This window comes from Capricornis sumatraensis, chromosome 6 (genome assembly GCF_032405125.1).
Source record: "Capricornis sumatraensis isolate serow.1 chromosome 6, serow.2, whole genome shotgun sequence".
Taxonomy (NCBI): domain Eukaryota; kingdom Metazoa; phylum Chordata; class Mammalia; order Artiodactyla; family Bovidae; genus Capricornis; species Capricornis sumatraensis.
Genome location: NC_091074.1, coordinates 98,701,859 through 98,722,948, shown reverse-complemented (window position 1 = coordinate 98,722,948; position 21,090 = coordinate 98,701,859). Strand labels below are relative to the sequence as shown.

Genomic DNA, 21,090 nt, shown 5'->3' with positions numbered 1-21,090 from the left:
CTTCCGTGGGGGAAGAGTCACTTTTAGAGAAGGTGCTGCTGCTTCTACAGTGACCAGCCAATTCTGACTCCATGTTGGACCTGTTTCTTCAACTTGCTCTTTGTTGCTGTTATTGTGATCTTACTTAATCAGTTAAGTTCAGTCATTCAGTTCAGTTCAGTTGCTCAGTCGTGTCCGACTCTTTGCGACCCCATGAATCACAGCACGCCAGGCCTCCCTGTCCATCACCAATTCCCAGAGCCTACTCAGACTCATGTCCCATTGAGTTGGTGATGCCATCCAAACATCTCATCCTCTGTCATCCTCTTCTCCTCCTGCCTTCAATCTTTCCCAGCATCAGGGTCTTTTCAAATGAGTCAGTTCTTCGCATCAGGTGGCCAGAGTATTGGAGTTTCAGTTTCAGCATCAGTCCTTCCAGTGAATACTCAGGATTGATCTCCTTTAGGATGGACTGGTTGGATCTCCTTGCTGTCCAAGGGACTCTCAAGACATCTTCTCCAACACCACATTTCAAAAGCATCAATTCTTTGGTGCTCAGCTTTCTTTATAGTCCAACTCTCAATCCATACATGACTACTGGAAAAACCATAGCTTTGACTAGACAGACCTTTGTTGGCAAAGTAATGTCTCTGCTATTTAACATGCTGTCTAGGTTGGTTATAACTTTTCTTCTAAGGAGCAAGTGTCTTTTAATTTCATAGATGCAGTCATCATATGCAGTGATTTTGGAGCCCCCCAAAATAAAGGCTTTCACTGTTTCCATTGTTTCCCTATCTATTTGCCATGATCTTTTTCTGAATGTTGAGCTTTAAGCCAACTTTCTCACTCACCTCTTTTCACTTTCATCAAGAGGCTCTTTAGTTCTTTGCTTTCTGCCATAAGGTGGTGTCATCTGCCTATCTGAGGTTATTGGTATTTCTCCCAGCAGTCTTGATTCCAGTTTGTGCTTCATCCAGCCCAGATGAACTCTGGATGAACTCTTTTCATGATGTACTCTGCATATAAGTTAAATAAGCTGGGTGTCAGAATACAGCCTTGACATACTCCTTTCCTGATTTGGCACCAGTCTGTTGTTCCATGTGCAGTTCTAACTGTTGCTTCTTGGCCTGCATACAGATTTCTCAGGAGACAGGTCAGGTGGTCTGGTATTCCCATCTCTTAAAGAATTTTCCAGTTTGTTGTGATCCACACAGTCAAAATTTTGGCATAGTCAATAAAGCAGAAATAGATGTTTTTCTGGAACTCTCTTGCTTTTTCCTGATCCAGCGGATGTTGGCAATTTGATCTCTGGTTCCTCTGCCTTTTCTAAATCCATCTTGAACATCTGGAAGTTAGCCTGGCTCGGAGAATTTTGAGCATTAATTTGCTAGTGTGTGAGATGAGTGCAATTGTGCGATAGTTTGAGCATTCTTTGGCCTTGCCTTTCTTAGGGATTGGAATGAAAACTGACCTTTTCCAGTCCTGTGGCCACTGCTGAGCTTTCCAAATTTGCTGGCATATTGAGTGCAGCACTTTCACAGTGTCATCTTTCAGGATTTGAAATAGCTCAACTGGAATTCCTTCACCTCCATTAGCTTTGTTCATAGTGATGCTTCCTAAGGCCCACTTGACTTCACATTCCAGGATGTCTGGCTCTAGGTGAGTGATCACACCATTGTGATTATCTGGGTCGTGAAGATCTTTTTTGTACAGTTGTTCTGTGTATTCTTGCCACCTCTTAATATCTTCTGCTTCTGTTAGGTCCATGCCACTTCTGTCCTTTATTGAGTCCATCTTTGCATGAAATGTTCCCTTGGTATCTCCAATTTTCTTGAAGAGATCTCTAGTCTTTTGCATTCTATTGTCTTCCTCTATTTCTTTGCAATGATCACTGAAGAAGGCTTTCTTATCTCTCCTTGCTATTCTTTGGAACTCTGCATTCAAATGGAAGTATCTTTCCTTTTTCCCTTTGCTTTTTGCTTCTCTTCTTTTCACAGCTATTTGTAAGGCCTTCTCAGACAACCATTTTGCCTTTCAAATCTTACTTAATGGCCTGCCTCAAAGGACCCTGCCTCTCTGCCTCTTGTTCAGTCGCCAAGTACTCTTCGTGACCCCATGAACTGCAGCACACCAGGCTTCCCTGTTTCTCATCATCTCCCAGAGTTTGTCCAAGTTCATCCCCATTGAATCCTTGATGCCATCCAGCCATCTCAGCCGCTGTCTCTCTCTCCTCCTTCTTCCTTCAGTCTTTCCCAGCATGAAGGTCCTTGCCAATGAGTTAGCTGTTTGCATTGTGTGTGTGTGCAAAGTCGCTTCATTTGTGTCCAGCACTGTGACCCCATGGACTGTAGCCGGCCAGGCTCCTCTGTTCAGTGGCTTCTCCTGGAGTGGGTTGCCATGCCCTCCTCCAAGGGAACATCCAACCCAGTGATTGAACCCATGTCACCTGCAGCCTTTGTACTGCCGGCAGAATCTTGACCACTGAGCCACCGGGGAAGTAGCCCAGTTATTTGCATTAGGTGATCAAAGTATTGGAGCTTCAGCTTCAGTCGTTCCAAGGAGTATTCAGGGTTGATTTCCTTTAAGACTGACTGGTTTGATCTCCTTGCTATCCTAGGTGCACTCATGGGTCTCCTCCAGCATCACATTTCGAAAGCATCAGTTCTTCCTTGCTCTGCTTCTTTAATGTCCAGCCCGAACATCCATATATGACTACTGGAAAGACCATAGCCTTGATTATATAGACCTTTGTCGGCAAAATGAAGCCCTTGCTTCTTGACACTAAGTTTGTCATAGCTGTCCTGCTTAGAAGCAGTAGTCTTCTAATTTCGTGGCTGCAGTCACCATCTGTGATTTTAGAGCCCAAGAGGAAGAAATCTGTCACTCCTTACACCTTTTCCCCTTCTATTTGCCATGAAGTGATGGGACTGATCTTAGTTTTTTCAATATTGAGTTTTAAGCGGGCTTTTTCAGTCTCCTACCTTCACCCTCATCAAGAAGCTCTTTAGTTTCTCTTCACTTTCTGTCATTAGAGTGGGATCGTCTGCATATCTGAAGTTTTGATGTTTCTCCTGGGCTAGCTTGTGAGTCATTCAGCCCAGCATTTCTCATTGTGTGCTTTGCATATAAGTTAAATAAACAAGAGTGACAATAACAGCCTTGTACTCCTTTCTCAATCCTGAACCAGTCAGTTGTTCCATACAGGGTTCTAACTGTTGCTTCTTGACCTACATACAGATTTCTCAGGAGACAGGTAATGGTCTGGCATTCCCATCTCTGAGTTTTCCACAGATTGCTGTGATCCACACAGTCAAAGGCTTTAGTATAGTCTGTGAAACAGAGGCAGATGTTTTTCTGGAATTCCCTTGCTTTCTCTATGATCCAGCAAATGTTGGCGATTTGATCTCTGGTTCCTCTTCTTTTTCTAAACCAGATTGAACATCTGGAAGTTCTCGGTTCACATAATGCTGAAGCTTAGCTTGGAGGATTTTGAACATAACTTTGCTAGAATGGGGGATGAGTGCGATTGTCCTGTTGGACCATTCTTTCGTACTGTCCTTCTTGGGAATTGGGATGAGGATTGACCTTTTCCAGTCCTGTGGCCACTGCTGGGTTTTCCAGATTTGCTGACATATTGAGTGCAGCACTTCACTAGCATCATCTTTTAGGATTTTAAATAGCTCTGCTGGAATTCCATTACTTCCACAAACTTTATTGTTTGCCTGTTAAACTAAAATGCCTTGTTCAGCTCATAGATAATCTGACCCTGCCCACCTGTGAATGGCTGCAAAGAAAAGATTTACACATTCTTGCCAGAGGCTTGGCCATTCCTGGAGATATTTGCAAGACTGAAAACCCTTTATACTTTACTTCCTCACTGCCTCCATCTCTATTCTGCCTTTTGACTGTGGTTCCTCATTGCTTCTCTCTTGGGTTCTATAAAAGAACCTGGCATCCAGACCCAGACAGGATGGTTATTTTGAGACGTTAGTCTGCCGTCTCCTTGGTCAGCCAGCTCGTCTCTACACCTTGTCTCTTGGATTCACTGCCCTGTTGTGTGGCAAGCAGAATGAGCGTGGACTTGGTGGTACTGCTTCCTTTTTTTTTTCATTACAGGCATGCCTCATTGTATTGAAGGTTTGTGGCAACCTGGCATTGGCAGATGATGGTTAGCTTTTTTAGCAATAGAATCTTTAAAAATCAAGATATGTATGTAGTTTTCTTACATTATACCTATGTATGTAGGTGTAATGCTGCTGCATACTTAATAGACAACAGTATAATGTGAACGTAACTTTCATATGCATTGGGAACCAAAAAATTCATGTGATTCACTTTATTGTGTTGACTTAAAAACAACATGAGAGTTGTGAGTTAAGTTTTATTTGGGACAAAATGAGGACCGCAGCCAGGGAGACAGCATCTCGTACAGCTCTGAGAGACTGCTCCAAAGAGCTAGTGAGGGAAAGTGAATATAAAGATTTTGGTGAAGGGGTAGTTGAGTGCGATCAAGCTCTTAACCTAATAAGAGGTTTTCTGCTAGTCATGAGGAGCTGATGTCTTCATGAAGGGATTTAGTGCTTTTCTAGATATGAGGAGATACAAAGATTGGGGTAATGAAATCAGTTCTTGAAAATATCCAACTGTCTAAAGACCTGTTCCACCAGATTCTGTGGAGCACAGAGTGCGTTATTCTCTACCCTGAACTCCCTCAGGGGGTGTTGAAGGTCAACAGCTGCAACAGCCCAGTGTTCAGTCTCCACAGAGGCAGATGGCAAACGCCCTTGGCAAGCACCAGTTTGTAGTTGACAATTGACAATAATTGCTTCATTGTGGTGGTCTGGAACTGAACCCGCCATGTCTCTGAGGGATGCCCTGTGACTTACTGCCACTTGAGATACTATCTCCTTTGCTTGCTTACTTGTGTAGCGTCTCTCCCCTTCCACCTTAGCTTCAAACAATAGTCGTTCTGAGTATTCATTGAATTATAAAGTCCATTTGATTTTAAATTTCCCTTGAGGTTTTCTGAAGCTTTATTTGTGTAGTTAAGAATTTTTTACCAGTTAAAATGATTCCTTTTCCCCTTGTTATTTAGACTTATTAAATTATTTTAACTATTATGTTACATTTTAGTCTCTAGAAAATGCATTCCCTTTAGTTCTTAAACCTGTGAACACATGCCTATAAGTTGTATATATGGTAACTAATACATGAGAACTGAATGTAGTCAGGTAGTTCAGTTTGTGAGCTGAAATTTGTGGTAGATATTTTTGTGTTTTATGAGAATATGTTTCCATAGATGTTTTACTGCGTGGACTGTAAACTGGACCCAAATTTGGTTTAAAGGATAAACCATTTTTGTAAGATGATTTAACTTTTTGCATGGGAATGAATGAAAATTTCTTTAAGGCTCCTCCAGAGTTACTGGATCTTTCCCTCTGGTTTCTGGAATCTTGGGAGCAGAAAGGGAGCTGCTAAGTCTCATTGATTTACCGACCTTCCACCTAGCAGCGGCTCAGGCTTGAAGTAGATTCCAGTGTTGCCTCATCTTCCAGCGGTTGTTCCACTGTGTACCTGCTGCACCTGTTCCTCACTGCTGCGGCTTGCTGGGTCTTTTTGTGTCCCATCAAGAAGATGGGCTGTGCCATTCTAAATCTTTTGACATACCAATGTCTACCCTTTTCTGACTTCTGCCAGCAAAATGGATTGGGATACAGCGTGGGAAGCCCAAGGCTGTATTACGTTCAATTGACTGCCAAGGAACTGCCCTTTTCTTTGTTGAAGGGTCTAGTACTTCCTTTTCTCTTGCTTCTCTGTGCAGTCCTTGGCACCCAGGACTGAGAAATTAAAGTTAATTGCTTCTGGGCAAAGTGCATTTTCACTGATGTTACTTAAAATAATGTCATGTTTGATGGCTTACTTGGAGAAGTTTGCTCTTGTGTGATGCTCTAGTAATGAACTGTTATTTCACTGTTTTACAGAGTACTTAAGATTTCACGTATTTTTGCTGAACTTGTTAAAAAAAAAAAAAGCGCTTGGGATGATGGATTAACAAGAACATTGAAATTCTGTGAAAAGTTTCAAATTGGAGCATATTGAATTTTCACCCTAGTCCAGCAGCTGTGCTGCTCACTTAAATACAGATGAATGAAGACCCCATTCGGAAAGACACCTGGCCAGCGGTCCAGAGCTGATGCAGGTAGGCAGTGCAGTTCTACACTTACTTTAGTGTAATACATTTGAAACAGTTGTAAAAATGGGGAATGCACTCATGTAATTCCTAGTGGTTTGCTATTCTTAAAGCTTTGTGTGATTTCTAGTATTTTATACATGTGAAAAACATAGGTTTAGGTTCTTGAAAGGTAGGGAATCATTAGTTTTTCCTGTGGTCTTTTGCAGTAAGTTATGGATGTCCAGTAAATTTAGCAAGTGAATTGTAAATACTTAAGAGGTTTATAGTAAGTAAAGGTTTTATCACGGGTTTCTGAAAGAAGTGAAAGTGAGATGACTAGATGAGTATCAGATTTAGTGAGATTTAGAGTATTTAATAGGAAAAAAGATAAACTCAGTTTTTTGTGTATTTACTTGAAAGAACTTTACTGGAATGTAATGTATGGAAATGAATGTTTAATAGAAATTCTTATTTTTGTGGCATACAGCTGATACTAGAAGTTTAGACCTTGCATGGTTTTTGTCTACCCTAGAAAACTAAAAGGTAAAAATCTTATAGGCTACAGAATAAAATAGGTAAGTAATATATTCTTCTGTTGCTGTTGTTTAGTCACTAAGTTGTGTCAGATTCTTTTTCGACCCCATGGACTGTAGCCCCGCAGGCTTCTCTGTCCATGGGATTTCCCAGGCAAGAATACTGGAGTGCGTTGCCACTTTTTTCTTTAGGGATCTTTCTGACCCAGGGATCCATCTTGCGTCTCCTGTGTTGGTAGGCAGATTCTTTACCACTGAGCCATCAGGGAAGCCCAGTGTTCTCTTTTGGACTTATATTTTTCTCCATTCCAGAAATACGTTTGAATATTGAAAACATCTGTCAAATATAAGTGAATCTGAGAATTCAGCTAGCAAAATTACTAGTAATCTTAAAATGGTTGCTGTGGTTTAGAATTTATTTTATTTATTCGCTATGGAGTTTGTAATTCCCTTGTAGAGGAGCCACAGGGATTAAGATTTTCAGTTCCTTTTATCTCTTTGATTTTAGTTCTTCTCTTGCAAACACTGATTCAACTGTTACATTTGTTGATAAGATTAACTTGCAGTCATGGTGACAGACTGGAGTGTAAGTCAGCTGAGAGTTACTGTTCTGATTCCAACTCTCTCATCAGTTCTGTCCTGCTCTTTTTCTTATTTCTTTACTTCTTAAAATTTTTTAATAATTTGCGTGTTTATTTTTGTTTACACTAGGTCTCTGTTACCGCGTACAGGTACTCTAGCTTCTACTAGCGGGGGCTGCTCTTTGTGGTGCATTGCCGTGACTTCTGGATGCAGAGCACAAGCTCGAGACACACGGGCTTCAGTAGCTGCCACATGTGGGCCCTAGAGCGCAGGTTCTGTTGCCACATGCGGGCTCTAGAGCATAGGCTCAGGTTGCACATGGGCTTAAATTGCTCTGCAACATGTGGAATCTTCTCAGACCAGGGATCAAACTTGTGTCCCCTGCATTGGCAGGCGGATTCTTATGCACTGCACCACCAGGGAAGTCCTATCCTGCTCTTTTACTAGCTGTGTAAACATTGGTGCATTTTGTATCTTCTTAAGCCTTGTTTTTCCTTATCTAAACAATAGTACTGTTATGTATCTACTGGGCTTATTATGAAGAAATAAATGTGTTTTTGTATGTTACGTGCTTAGCTACATGCCTACCACATTACAGCTGCTCTGCAAAAAGCATTGTTTTTGTTGATCATACTATTTTAACAAAATGTTTATTTCATCTCATGGTTCAAAAATTGCTGTCGACAAAAGTTTTTGTTGATCATGTTTCTGTAGCTTGAAATAGTAACTGTACCCCAAGTTTTTTTAGGCACACCATTCTGAATTCATCACTCCTATTTTCTTTATTGATTTAAAGTCATATTCTTAGTTAGGAGAGAGAATTGATTAAAGTAATTTGTAGTAGGGTATAAGTAATTGACAGGACTAAACCAGGAGATGTTATTGTTAAGGGAGAGATTGTCTAATCCTAGCCAGTACTCTGATCTTATATTTTCTTATCCTTTGATAATTTCTTAGAGCACGTGGCATAGCACTAAAGACAGAGTGGGTACTCTGTAAATTACAGTTGACCTTTTGTTTAATATTTTAATGTGTTAAGATCCTGGGGTCATTTATTTTTCACTGCTATGTATTATACTCTTAGATTAATGATCCCTTGATCAGTATTATTTATAAAATTATCTTAATCATTCTTCCTGTTAACGAAAATGTAGGCTCTGTTACTTTTAAATCCTTATATCAGTAACAGCTGTGCCCATTAACAAATAAAATTCACCTAGAAAGGGGGTTTCTTATTTCCATGCATCAAGAAACCTAGATAGACATTCCAGAGTTGCTATGGTGGCTCAGATATGCCCTTAGTCTGGTGCCATCTCAAAACTGAAACGGGAAGCCTTCAGTGTATAGGGCTCCTAGGATATTTCTCTTCCACTGCGGGCCATTGGATATCTGGACTTATTACTTAAGGCTCCCAGAGCGAGTACTTCAAGGGAAACAGGCACAGATGCATGGTGTCTTCTGTTGGGAGTCTTGAAAGTTACATGGGTTCACTTTTGTTGCATTTTGTTCATTGACGCAGTCTCAAAGGTCTGCTCAGGTTCAAGGGAGTGGGCATGCACTCTGCCTGATGGGAGAAGTGTCAGAGAATTATGGTCATGTTTTAAAACCACCACAGTGGGCAAAGCCTAATACGTGACAGTGTTTGTCATTAGGGCATGTGTGATCAATAAAAATTGGAAAATTGAATATTTGCATTATCTCTATATACATAATTGACTTTGCTGGTGGCTCAGACGGTAAAGCGTCTGTCTACAATGCGGGAGACCCCGGGTTCGATCCCTGGGTTTGGGAAGATTCCCCTGGAGAAGGAAATGGCAGTCCACTCCAGGACCATTGCCTGGAAAATCCCACGGACAGAGGAGACTGGTAGGCTACAGTCCATGGGGTCGCAAAGAGTCGGACATGACTGAGTGAGTTCACTTTCTTTTCACTTTCTATATACATAGTTCAACATAATAGGGATTTCTGTTTTTTAAATCACTTAGATTTATTTGTATAATTATGTTGAATTTTAATTGGTTTCTAAAGTGGTAGTTTATGTATACCTAATGATGTTGAGCCACAAGTCCTTTTACCTGATAAAACTTTTTTTTCATGTTTTCCTCCCATAGAGTTAGCCTCCATTTTTACTAGTTTATCAAATATAAATTTTCTCTCTTTATGACATATTTTAATCATACTTACAAGTACAGGGAATGGAAATAATAGATGGATGTGCCTAATACTCAGATTAACAACTGTTTTTACTATATTCAGATGTTTTTAAAACCTCGATATTTATGTTTACCAATCAATAGAAATTCATGAGTGAATTGTCAAATAGTGCCAAAGACTTTTATCAAAAAGTAGGCATTCTGTTCATTTTGATTTTTGTCTTCAGTATTTGTAAATAATGAGTATACAAATTTCTCTTTATTAGATTTTGAAACCTGTTGAGGATTCTTTTTCACATCTTTTTCTCTCATTAGTCTTTTTGTTTTTTTAAAAAAATGGAGTCTATTTTTCAATTGAAATACAGCTAATTTGCAGTGGTGAGTTAGTTTCAGGTATACAGCAGAGCAAGTCAGTTGTATATATGCTGCCGCTACTGCTGCTGAGTTGCTTCAGTCCAGCTCTTTGCAGCTCTGTAGACTGGAGCCCACCAGGTTCCTCTGTCCGTGGGAGTTTCCAGGCAGGAATACTGGAGCGGGTTGCCATTTTCTTCTCTAAGGGATCTTCCCGACCCAAAGATTGAACCAGCGTCTCTTACGTCTCCCGCATCGGCAGGCGGGTTCTTTACCACTAGCGCCACCTGCGTATACGTGTCTGTTTTTCAGATTCTTTTCCATGTTAGGATATTACAAGATACTGATTGTTCCCTCCACTGTATGGTAGGTCCTTGTTTACCTATTCTATATGTGATAGTGTGTTTATGTTAATCAGAAACTCCTAATTTATCCCCTCCTCCCATTATATCTCCTTGGTAGCCATAAGTTTGTCTTCTATGTGTGTGAGTCTATTTCCATTTTGTAAATAAGTTCACTTGTGTTACTCTTTTAACTTTTGCATGTGGGTGATAGCGTGCGATGGTTTTCCTTGACTGCAGTTGCTATGATGATCTCTGGTCTATACGTGTAGCTGCAGTGCCATCATTTCACCTGTTCTTATGGCTGAGTAACAGTCTGTTGAGTATGTGTACCACATCTTGGTCCGTTCATCTGTTGGTGGGTACTTCTAGGTCTTGGCTGTTGTAATCAGTGCTGTTATGAACATTGAGATGCATGGATTCCAGTATCATACGGTAGCTCTGATTTTAGTTTTTTAAGGAACCTCTGTACTGTTCTCCATAGCAGGTGTACCAATTTACGTTCTCCAACTGTGTAGAAGAGTACCATACTCTCTGTAGCATTTATTGTTTATTGACTTTTTAAAGACAGCCATTCTGACTGATGTCTATCAGTCAGATACCTCATTGTTTGTACTTTTGATTTGCATTTCTTTAATAATTAGCAGTGTTGAGCTTATTTTCATATGCCTGTTACCCATCTGTGTGTCATCTTTGGAGAAATGTCTGTTTAGATCTTCTGTTCTTTTTTGATTGGGTTGTTTGTTTTTTGATACTAAGCTGTATGAAGTTTGTATATTTTAAAAATTAATCCCTGTTGGTAGCATCATTTGCAAATATTTTCTCCCAGTCTGTAGATTGACTTTTGGCTTTGTTACGGTTTTCTTTGCTGTACAAAAACTTTTTGAGTTTAATTAGATCCCATTTGTAAAATTTTTGCTTTTATTTCCATTACTGTAAGAGACAGAGCCAGCCACCCCCCCCACCCGTTCCCCCCACCTTCCCAAATATTACTGCAATTTATGTTGGAGTGTTCTGTTTTCCTCTAGGAGTTTTATAGTACCCAGTCTTACATTTAAATCTAATTCCTTTTGAGTTTATTGTTGTATATGGTGTTAAGAGAATGTTCTGATTTCATCCGTTTACGTGTAGCTGTCCAGTTTTCCCAGCAGTACTAACTGAAGAGACTGTCTTTTCTTTACTGTATATTCTTGCCACTCACAAACTCAAAGTGTGTGAGTTTATTTCTAGGCTTTCCATCCTGTCCATTGATCTCTATGCCTATTTTTGTGCCAGTATCATACTGTTTGATTACTGTATCTCTGTAGTATAATCTGAAGTCAGGGAGCGTGATTCCTCAGGTGTGTTCTTTCTCAAGATTGTTCTGGCTATTTGGATTCTTTTGTGCTTCCATACAAATAAAATTTTTTGTTCTCGTTCTATGAAAAATACCACTGGTAATTTGAAAGGAATCGCATTGGCTGTAGATTGCTTTGGGTAGTGTGGCCATTTTAACATGATTGGTTCTTCCATTCCAAGAACACAGTATATCTTCAATTTCTTTTCATCAATGTTTTATAGTTTTTGAAGTTCTGGTATTCTGCTTCCTTAGGCTTTATTTATAGATAAAGTCTCTTTTTTAATGCTTTATTATTATTTTTTGATATTTATTTATTAATTTGGCTCCTGTTCATGGATCACAGCCTTCTCGTGGTGAAGAGGCTTGTGTAACTAGAGATCTCTTCAAGAAAACTGGAGATATCACGGGAATATTTCATGTAAGGAGGGGCATGATAAAGGACAGAAATGGTAAGGACCTATCAGAAGCAGAGTAAGAAGGGTGGCAAGAATAAACAGAAGAACTATACAGAAAAGGTCTTAATGACTTGAATAACCATGATTTTGTGGTCATTCACCTAGAGTCAGAAATCCTGGATTGTGAAGTCCTGGAGTGTGAAGTCAAGTGGGTCTTAGCATTTACTACCAACAGAGCTAGTGGAGAGGTGGTAGAATTCCAGCTGAGCTATTTAGAATCCTAGAAGATGATGCTGTTAAAGTACTGTACTTAATGCGTCAGCAAATTTGGAAAACTCAGCAATGGTCACAGCACTGGAAAAGGTCAGTTTTCATTCCCATTTCAAAGAAAGGCAGTGCCAAAGAGTGTTCAAATTACTGTAAAATTGTACTCATTTCACTTGCTAGCAGGGTTATGCCCAAAATCCTTCAAGCAAGACTTCAGGAGTTTGTGAACCAAGAACTTCCGAATGTACAGACTGGTTTAAAAAAAGGCAGAGGAACTAGAGATCAGGTTGCCAACATTTGTTGGATCATAGAGAAAGCCAGGGAATTCCAGAAAATCATTTACTTCTGCTTCATTAACTGTGCTAAAGCCTTTGACTTTGTGGATCACAACAAACTGGAAAATTCTTAAAGAGATAATACCAGACTACCTTATTTATCTCCTGAGAAACTGGTATGCAGGTCAAGAAGCAACAATTAGAGTGGGACATGGAACAACTGACTGGTTCCAAACTGGGAAAGGAATATGACAAGCTGTATATTGTCACCCTGTTTATTTAACTTCTGTGCAGAGTACATCATGTGAAATGCTGGGCTGGATGACTCACAAGCTGGAGTCAAGATTGCCAAGAGAAATATCAACAACCTCAGGTATGTAGATGATACCACTCTAATGGCAGAAAGTGAAGAGCAACTAAAGAGCTTCTTTGTGAAGGTGAAAGAGAAGAGTAAAACAGCCAGCTTAAAACTTGATATTCAAGAAACTAAGGGGGTATCCGGTCCCCTCACTTCATGGCAAATGGATGGGGGAAAGTGGAAGCAGTGACAGACTTTATTTTCTGGGGTTCCAAAATCAACACGGACAGTGACTACAGCCACGAAATTAAGACACTTGCTCCTTGGAAGAAAAGCTATGACAACCCTAGACAGTATATTCAAAAGCAGAGACATCACTTTGCTGATAAAGGTCTGTCTAGTTAAGCTATGGTTTTTCCAGTAGTTATGTATGGATGTGAGAGTTGGACCAAAAGAAGGCTGAATGATGAAGAATTGATGTTTTTTAATTTTGGTACTGGAGAAGACTCTTGAGAGTCCCTTGGACTGCAAGGAAGTGAAAGCGGTCAATCCTAAAGGAAATTAACCCTGAATATTCATTGGAAGGCTTGATGCTGAAGCTCTAGTACTTTGCCTACCTGTTGTGAAGAGCAGACTCATTGGAAAAGACCCTGATGCTGGGAAAGACTGAGGGCAAGAGGAGAAGGGGGCGACAGAGGTGGGATAGTTAGGTAGCATCACCAACTCAACAGACATAAATCTGAGCAAATTCCTGGAGATGGTGAACGACTGGGGAGCCTGGTGTGCTGCCGTCCTTGGGGTCACAAAGAGTCGGACCACGACTTGGCGACTGAACAGAAACGACAGTGAATTTATTTGGCTGCAGCAGGTCTTAGATGTGGTCCACAGGATCTTCGATCTTCATTGCAGCCTAGGAGATCTTTTAACTGTGGCATGTGAGCCCTTATTTGTGGCATATGGATCTAGTTCCATGAGCAGGGATTGAATGTAGGCCCTCTGCATTGGGAGCATGGACTCTTAGCCACTGAACCCCAGTGAAGTCCTAGAGTCTTTTTGATGCAGTGGTAAATGAACTTATTTCCTTAACCTCTCTTTCTGATGCTTTATTGTTAGTATACAGAAATACAAATGATTTCTGTATATTAATTTTGTATCCAGCAACTTTCAAATTCATTGATGAGCTCTAGTAGTTTTCTGATAGCATTTTTTAGGATTTTCTATGTGAAGAAAGCTGAGTGCCGAAGAATTGATGTGTTTGAACTGTGGTGTTGGAGAAGACTCTTGAGCGTCCCTTGGACTGCAAGGAGATCCAACCAGTCCATTCTGAAGGAGATCAGCCCTGGGTGTTCTTTGGAAGGAATGATGCTAAAGCTGAAACTCCAGTACTTTGGCCATCTCATGCGAAGAGTTGACTCATTGGAAAAGACTGATGCTGGGAGAGATTGGGGGGCAGGAGGAGAAGGGGACGACAGAGGATGAGATGGCTGGATGGCATCACCGACTCATGTGAGTTTGGGTGAACTCTGGGAGATGGTGATGGACAGGGAGGCCTGGTGTGCTGTGATTCATGGGGTTGCAAAGAGTCAGACACGACTGAGCGACTGAACTAAACTGATGCATAGTGTTATGTCATCTTGACAGTTTTACTACTTCTTTAAATTTCTAAAAAAGCTTTGGCTAAAAATGTATTTATTGTTTCTGTCATGATTACTACATAAATATTGAACATTTGAGCCAAGTAATGCAGTATGGTTACTTTTTTTTGGTACATTATGTTTTTCTTGGAGTTTTGTGATTGCCTTATTTTTTTTTCTATTTGTTTAAGTTTCTTTGCAAGTTGGAGTCTCCTAGAACCTCTAACAGCTTTATGAAACTCCTCTCAATATAATTTCCTGCATACCGAATGTAATAGATAATCCATCTGTCCTTGTTTTTCTTAAGAGTTTTTTCTAGCACCTTCTGTCAGTTTCTATTCTGTTGATTATTCTCTCGATCTGATACAACATTGTCATCCTTGGAGTTTCTTTTTCCTCTTTTATATGTTAGATTCTCCTTTCTCTTGGTTGCTGTGCCTTTGTTTCTTAGTGTGTACTGTTGCCTAGCTAAAGCATGTACATCTTTAAAAGTTACATGAATAGGCAGTGGATGAGTTGATTGTTAGAAAGCTACAGGTGTAATGTATAGTGACTCATTCATATTCTTTACTTTTCAGTTCTCAGATTTACTGAAATTGTCTCTAATAAAAATTTTCAAAAACGCACATAAAAAGGGCTTCCTTTGTGGCTCAATGATAAAGAATCCGCCTGTCAGTGCAGGAGACATGGGAAGATCCCACATGCTAAGGGACAGTCAAACCCGTGCGCCACCACTATTGAGCCTGTGCTCCACAACAAGAAAAGCCGCTGCAGTGAGAAGTCTGCACTGCAACTAGAGAAAGCCTACACAGCCAAAAATAAATAATACAGTAAAAGTAAATTTAAAAAAAATGCTGATTATTTTGGAACTTGTGTCTGGATGAGTTTGTTAAAACAGTTTGAGTGTATATAGTTTTTCTTGCCTGTTTCTGTTTAGGACAGTCCAAACGACTGTACTGTTAGGTGAATCATAGAACTGCTTATTTTGTAAATTATGCTTATTTTTCCTCACTTCAATCAACAAATAGATGTAACTGTTGCTACCTAGTGTAGGGTCTTGTTCTGTTTTCTGCTGGAAAATCTGTGATCCTCAGATGGGTGTCATGAAGCCATTGTGAATAACAAACTAATCTTCAGTTCAGTTCAGTCGCTCAGTCATGTCCGACTCTTTGTGACCCCATGAATTGCATCACTCCAGGCCTCCCTGTCCATCACCAACTCCCGGAGTTCACTCAGACTCACGTCCATCAAGTCCGTGATGCCATCCAGCCATCTCATCCTCTGTCGTCCCCTTCTCCTCCTGCCCCCAATCCCTCCCAGCATCAGTCTTTTCCAGTGAGTCAGCGCTTTGCATGAGGTGGCCAAAGTACTGGAGTTTCAGCTTGAGCATCATTCCTTCCAAAGAAATCCCAGGGCTGATCTCCTTCAGAATGGACTGGTTGGCTCTCCTTGCAGTCCAAGGGACTCTCAAGAGTCTTCTCCAACACCACAGTTCAAAAGCATCAATTCTTCAGTGCTCAGCCTTCTTCACAGTCCAACTCTCACATCCATACATGACCACAGGAAAAACCATAGCCTTGACTAGACAGACTTTGTTGGCAAAGTAATGTCTCTGCTTTTGAATATACTGTCTAGGTTGGTCATAACTTTTCTTCCAAGGAATAAGTGTCTTTTAATTTCATGGCTGCAGTCACCATCTGCAGTGATTTTGGAGCCCAAAAAATAAAGTCTGACACTGTTTCCACTGATTTCCCATGAAGTGATGGGACCAGATGCCATGATCTTCGTTTTCTGAATGTTGAGCTTTAGGCCAACTTTTTCACTCTCCACTTTCACTTTCATCAAGAGGCTTTTTAGTTCCTCTTCACTTTCTGCCATAAGGGTGGTGTCATCTGGATATCTGAGGTTATTGATATTTCTCCCGGCAATCTTGATTCCAGCTTGTGTTTCTTCCAGTCCAGCGTTTCTCATGATGTACTCTGCATATAAGTTAAATAAGCCTAGTGCCCAGTTAATATATACATACCTACCTGTTCTTCTGTTACTTGCCTTTTCCACTGAACAGTATGTAGTTGTGACCTCTTAGCAATATATAGAGAAATGGCTCATGGTTCCTTACAACTGAATAGTATTCCGTTGTGTAGAAGTACGAAGTTAGTTTGTAGGGTAGTCATTTATTTGGACATTTGTGTTGTTTCTACTCTCCTACTATTGGAAATAATAACTGAAATGAATAGCCTTGCCCATTTGTCTTACCACTGTCATTGGGATAGATTTCTTGAGGTAGCACTGAATCAGATCTTAAATATATATATATAGTTATGTAAGATACCATCACCTTCCCCTGTATGGGCTTTGTACCACTTTGCATTCCTACCAGCAAGTAATTTGTCAGTGTTTCTTACACAGTCTTGCCAGTGATGTATGTCATCAGCAGTGTAGGTTTTTTTCCATCTGATGGATGAGGAATGGTATCACTGTAGTTTTAAAGGCCTCTTTGGCCTTTTTCTGTTCTTACCTCACCCATTTTTTCTCCCCTGCTTTCTGAAAGTCTTTTAATATCAGAGATAGTAAGTTTGTCTGTGTTGTGACTAATTTATCTACACGCTGTTGTGTGGCATCGGCTTCTTGGAGAAAGCCTGTTTGCATCCTTGTCTCTTGCTCCCAGCTGTGTGGGTCCCAGCCTGCTTCTCAGGAGTTGTGCTGGGGTTCCAACATGGCTTCTTGAGTCCTGTGTGTCTACAGTGCTTTCCTCTCAATTTCTGGAGTATCTTCCAATAATTTTGAGAGATTTATTTAAGCTGTAAATTTTTGAGCCCATACGTGAATGTAAATGCCAGTTGGTAATTTATCTGATTACAGAATTCAGGATTTGAAGTAATTTTACCTCAGGTTTGAAGGCATCACTTAACCTCTTGTTAATCTAGCCCAGTGTTGATGGTCAAAGAATAAGTATTGTACCTCTTTATTTTTTGTAAAGAATTTTTAAGAATTAGACTATTTTGTAGAGCAATTTCAAGTCATAGCAAAATTGAGCCGCAGGTACAATGGTTCCTCATATATTCCCTGTCTCTTCAGTGTTTCCCAGCAGCAGCATCCCACACCCAGTTGTACTTTTGTTAAATAAATGCAGTTGTTACAGTGACGCATCATCATCCTAAGTCTGTAGTTCACCGTAGTGTTCGCTCGTGGTGATGTATGCTCTGTGGGTCTTGACAAATAAGTAATGACACGAATCCACCCTTAGAGTATCATACAGAGTGGCTTCACGGCCCTAAAATTCCTCTTTGCTGCAGCTATTCATCCCTGCCTCCCCCTTAACCTTTCATTGTCTCCATAGTTTTTGACTTTTCCAGAATATCATATAGTTGGAGTCATAAAATATGTAAACTTATCAGGTTAGTATTATGGATTTAAGTTTCCTCCATGTCTTTTCATGGCTTGATGGCTCTTTTTTCTTTCAGTACTGAATAATCTGTTGTCGGGATATAGTACCAAGTGTTTATCCATTCACCTACTGAAGGATGTCTTGTTGATTGCTTCCAAGTTTTGGCACTTATGAATAAAAGTCCTATGAACATCCATGTGTAGGCTTTTATATGGATATAAATTTTCTCCTCCTTTGGGTAAGTGTCAGGGAGCATCATTTCTGGATCATATCGTAAGAGTTTTGTTAGAAACTGCCAGATTCGCATTTCTATCAGCTTTGAATGAGAATTCCAGTTGCTTCACATCCTCTCCAGCATTTGCTGTCAGTTTCACCATTCTAATAGGTATATTAGTGGTGTCTCATTGTTTTGAGCCTGTATTTCTCTGATGACCTATGATACAGAGCATCTTTTCATGTGTTTATTTGCCATCTGTCTTCTTTGATGAGGTGGATATTAAGGTTTTTGGTTCATTTTTTAAAGGATGTTTATAATCAGTTTGTTTTCTTGTTGCTGAATTTTAAAAGTTGTGTATATTATAGATAATAGTACTTTATCAGATATGTCTTTCACAAATATTTTCTTAGCATCTTGACATTGTCTTTCATAGAGCAGAAGTTTTACATTTTAATTAAGTCTGACTTATCAGTTATTTTTTTCATGGATTGTGCCTTTGGCATTGTATTGGGTTGGCCAAAATGTTCCTTTGGTTTTAAAGTAAAAATAAAAGACACTCTTTTCATTTTCTTCAAGAACATATTCATTGTTTTTTGTTCCATTACCTTCTATGATTTTTTAAGGCAACTTTGTAATTCCTTCTTCCCAAAACTTTATATCTTCTTGCACAAAGAACTGTTCCAGGTGCTTTTTACAGTCTTCCAGGGATTTGAAATTGTTTCCATTAAGAGAATTTTGTAAAGACTGAAATAAATGGAATTTTTAAGGTGCAGTGTCTGGTGAAATGGTATATGAATCAGAAGTTCCCAGCAAAGCTTTTACAGTTTTTGCCTGATCATCAAAGAAACATACAATCTTGTGTTACGCTGATGAAAAGATTTTGTGTTTTCTGTTGACTAATTCTGGATACTTGTTGTCAGGTGCTCTAATTGGGAGCAGTACTTGTTGGAATTGTTTGATTTTCCAGAAAGAGCTCTTAATAGAGGACTCCGTTACAAATCCCATCATATATACTATATAAACTTGGGATGAAGACCAGCCTTTGGTGTGGTGGTTCCTTTTGCTTGTCCCACAATCTCTTACAGTTGTTATTCAGTGACTACTTTTCATCACCCGTCACAGTTTGTTTTAAAAACAGAATGTTTTCATGACGTTTAAGTAGAATTGCTTGCAGAAATACTGTTTCTTCATGGGGCTTCCCTGGTGATCCAGTAATCCACCTGCCGTTGCGGTGGACACGGGTTTGGTCCCAGGTCTGGAAAGATCCCACATGTTGTAGGACACCTAAGTTGTGCCGCAAGTACTGAAGCCCACATGCCTAGAGCCTGTGCTCTGCAGTAAGAGAAGCTGCCACAATGAGAAGCCCTTGGCCTGCAGCTGGAGAGCAGCCCCCATTTGCTGCAACTAGAGAAAGCTGCTGTGCAACAGCAAAGACCCAGCACAGCCAAAAACGATTTTTTTTTAATAAAAGAAGGTTTTTCCCACTTATGTGAAACCCAAATACCAAAGTGATTAACATAACCAAGCTGGTGCAAATGATTTTCAGCACTTGATTTGGATGTTTTGAGTATGTTGGCTGTCTCCCACGTGGTATAACATTGATCTTTCTCAGTTAATGTCTGGGTTTAATGGCTATCAACTTCAACTGGTCTACCTGATAAGTCACAGCACCTTCTCCATACCCTGCACAAATCAATTGTGTTTTCTTGAAATAATATTTCTTCTGTCTCTAGTATTAAAATGACTGGAAATGGCTACACAAAATTTCACCAATTTTGATAAGGTTTGTTTGTTTGTTTGTTTGTTTTTGATGCACACTGAGATGACAGCTGTCACAATACAGTCTAACAGAATTGTTTCAAATGAAGTTAAAGACAGCTAAACACTGGTGATGGCACCCCACTCCAGTACTCTTGCCTGGAAAATCCCATGGACAGAGGAGCCTGGTAGGCTGCAGTCCATGGGGTCGCAAAGAGTCGGACATGACTGAGTGACTTCCCTTTCACTTTTCACTTTCATGCATTGGAGAAGGAAATGGCAACCCACTCCAGTGTTCTTGCCTGGAGAATCCCAGGGACGGGGGAGCCTGGTGGGCTGCCGTCTGTGGGGTCACACAGTTGGACATGACTGAAGTGACTTAGCAAGCACTACCGCAGCTATCTTACAGGAAAACTGAATGAACTTTTTGGCAGACTCAGTATCTAAAATGTGTTCAACTAACCAAGGTTATCTAGATTTTCTCCTATTACTACCTTTTAGGGATTTTATATTTTATAGTTTTTAATTTTACATTTAGGTATATGATCTGTTACGAGTTCATTTTTGTGATGGATATAAGGTCTGTGTCTAAATTCACTTTTCTGCATGTAGAAGTCCAGTTGTTCAGCACCATTTGTTGAAAACACTCTGTTCATTTGTATTACCTTTGTTCATTTGTCAAAGGACAGTTGACTGTATTTATGGAGGATCTCTTATGGGCTTTCTATTCTGTTGTTTTTTTTATGATGTATTTGTTCATTCTTTCACCAATTCTTTTACACTGTCATGATTAATGTAGCTATATAGCGGGTCATGAAGTCCAGTAATGTCCTCCAGTTTTGTTTTTCAACTTCAATGTCCTGTTGGTTGTGTCTTTTTGCCTCTCTGTAAAAACTCTAGAATCAGTTTGTTGATATCCTCAAAATAACTTGCTAGGAATTTGATTGCGATTGCGTTTAAAGTCTATGGATCAGGTGGGGAAGAGCTGACATCTTGATGATAATTGAGTCTTCCTGTCTTCAATTTCTTGTAGTTTACCTCATATATATATTTTGTGTGTGGAATCAGTACTGATGTCTTCTTTCATCTTTCGTACTAGTGATTTGTATCTTTTATTCTTAGTTAGCACAGCTAGAGATTTATCAGTTTGGATCTTTTTGAAGAACCAGGTTTTGTTTTTGTTGATTTTTCTCTGTTGACTTGCTAATTTAAATTTTGTTGATTTCTAAGTTTTATAATATCTGCTTACTTGGCATTTAATTTGCTCTTTTTCTGGTTTCCTAAATTGGAAGCGTAGATTTTTGGTTTTAAATCTTTCCTCTTTTCCGACATATGCATTTCATTTAGTCCTATAAATTTTCCTTTAGTTAGTATCAGTCACTCAGTCATGTCCAACTCTTTGCAACCT

At 39.8% G+C, this 21,090-nt stretch overlaps 1 protein-coding gene across 1 annotated transcript in view; it reads left to right on the top strand.

The window, feature by feature from the left end:
- SPIN1 (spindlin 1) overlaps positions 1-21,090 on the top strand; it is a 78,026-nt gene that overhangs the window by 26,288 nt on the left and 30,648 nt on the right. The window contains exon 2 of the mRNA XM_068974213.1: positions 5,961-6,178. Coding sequence (XP_068830314.1) covers positions 6,127-6,178 — 52 coding nt within the window. The 5' untranslated portion in view covers positions 5,961-6,126. The remainder of the gene's footprint in view (positions 1-5,960; positions 6,179-21,090) is intronic.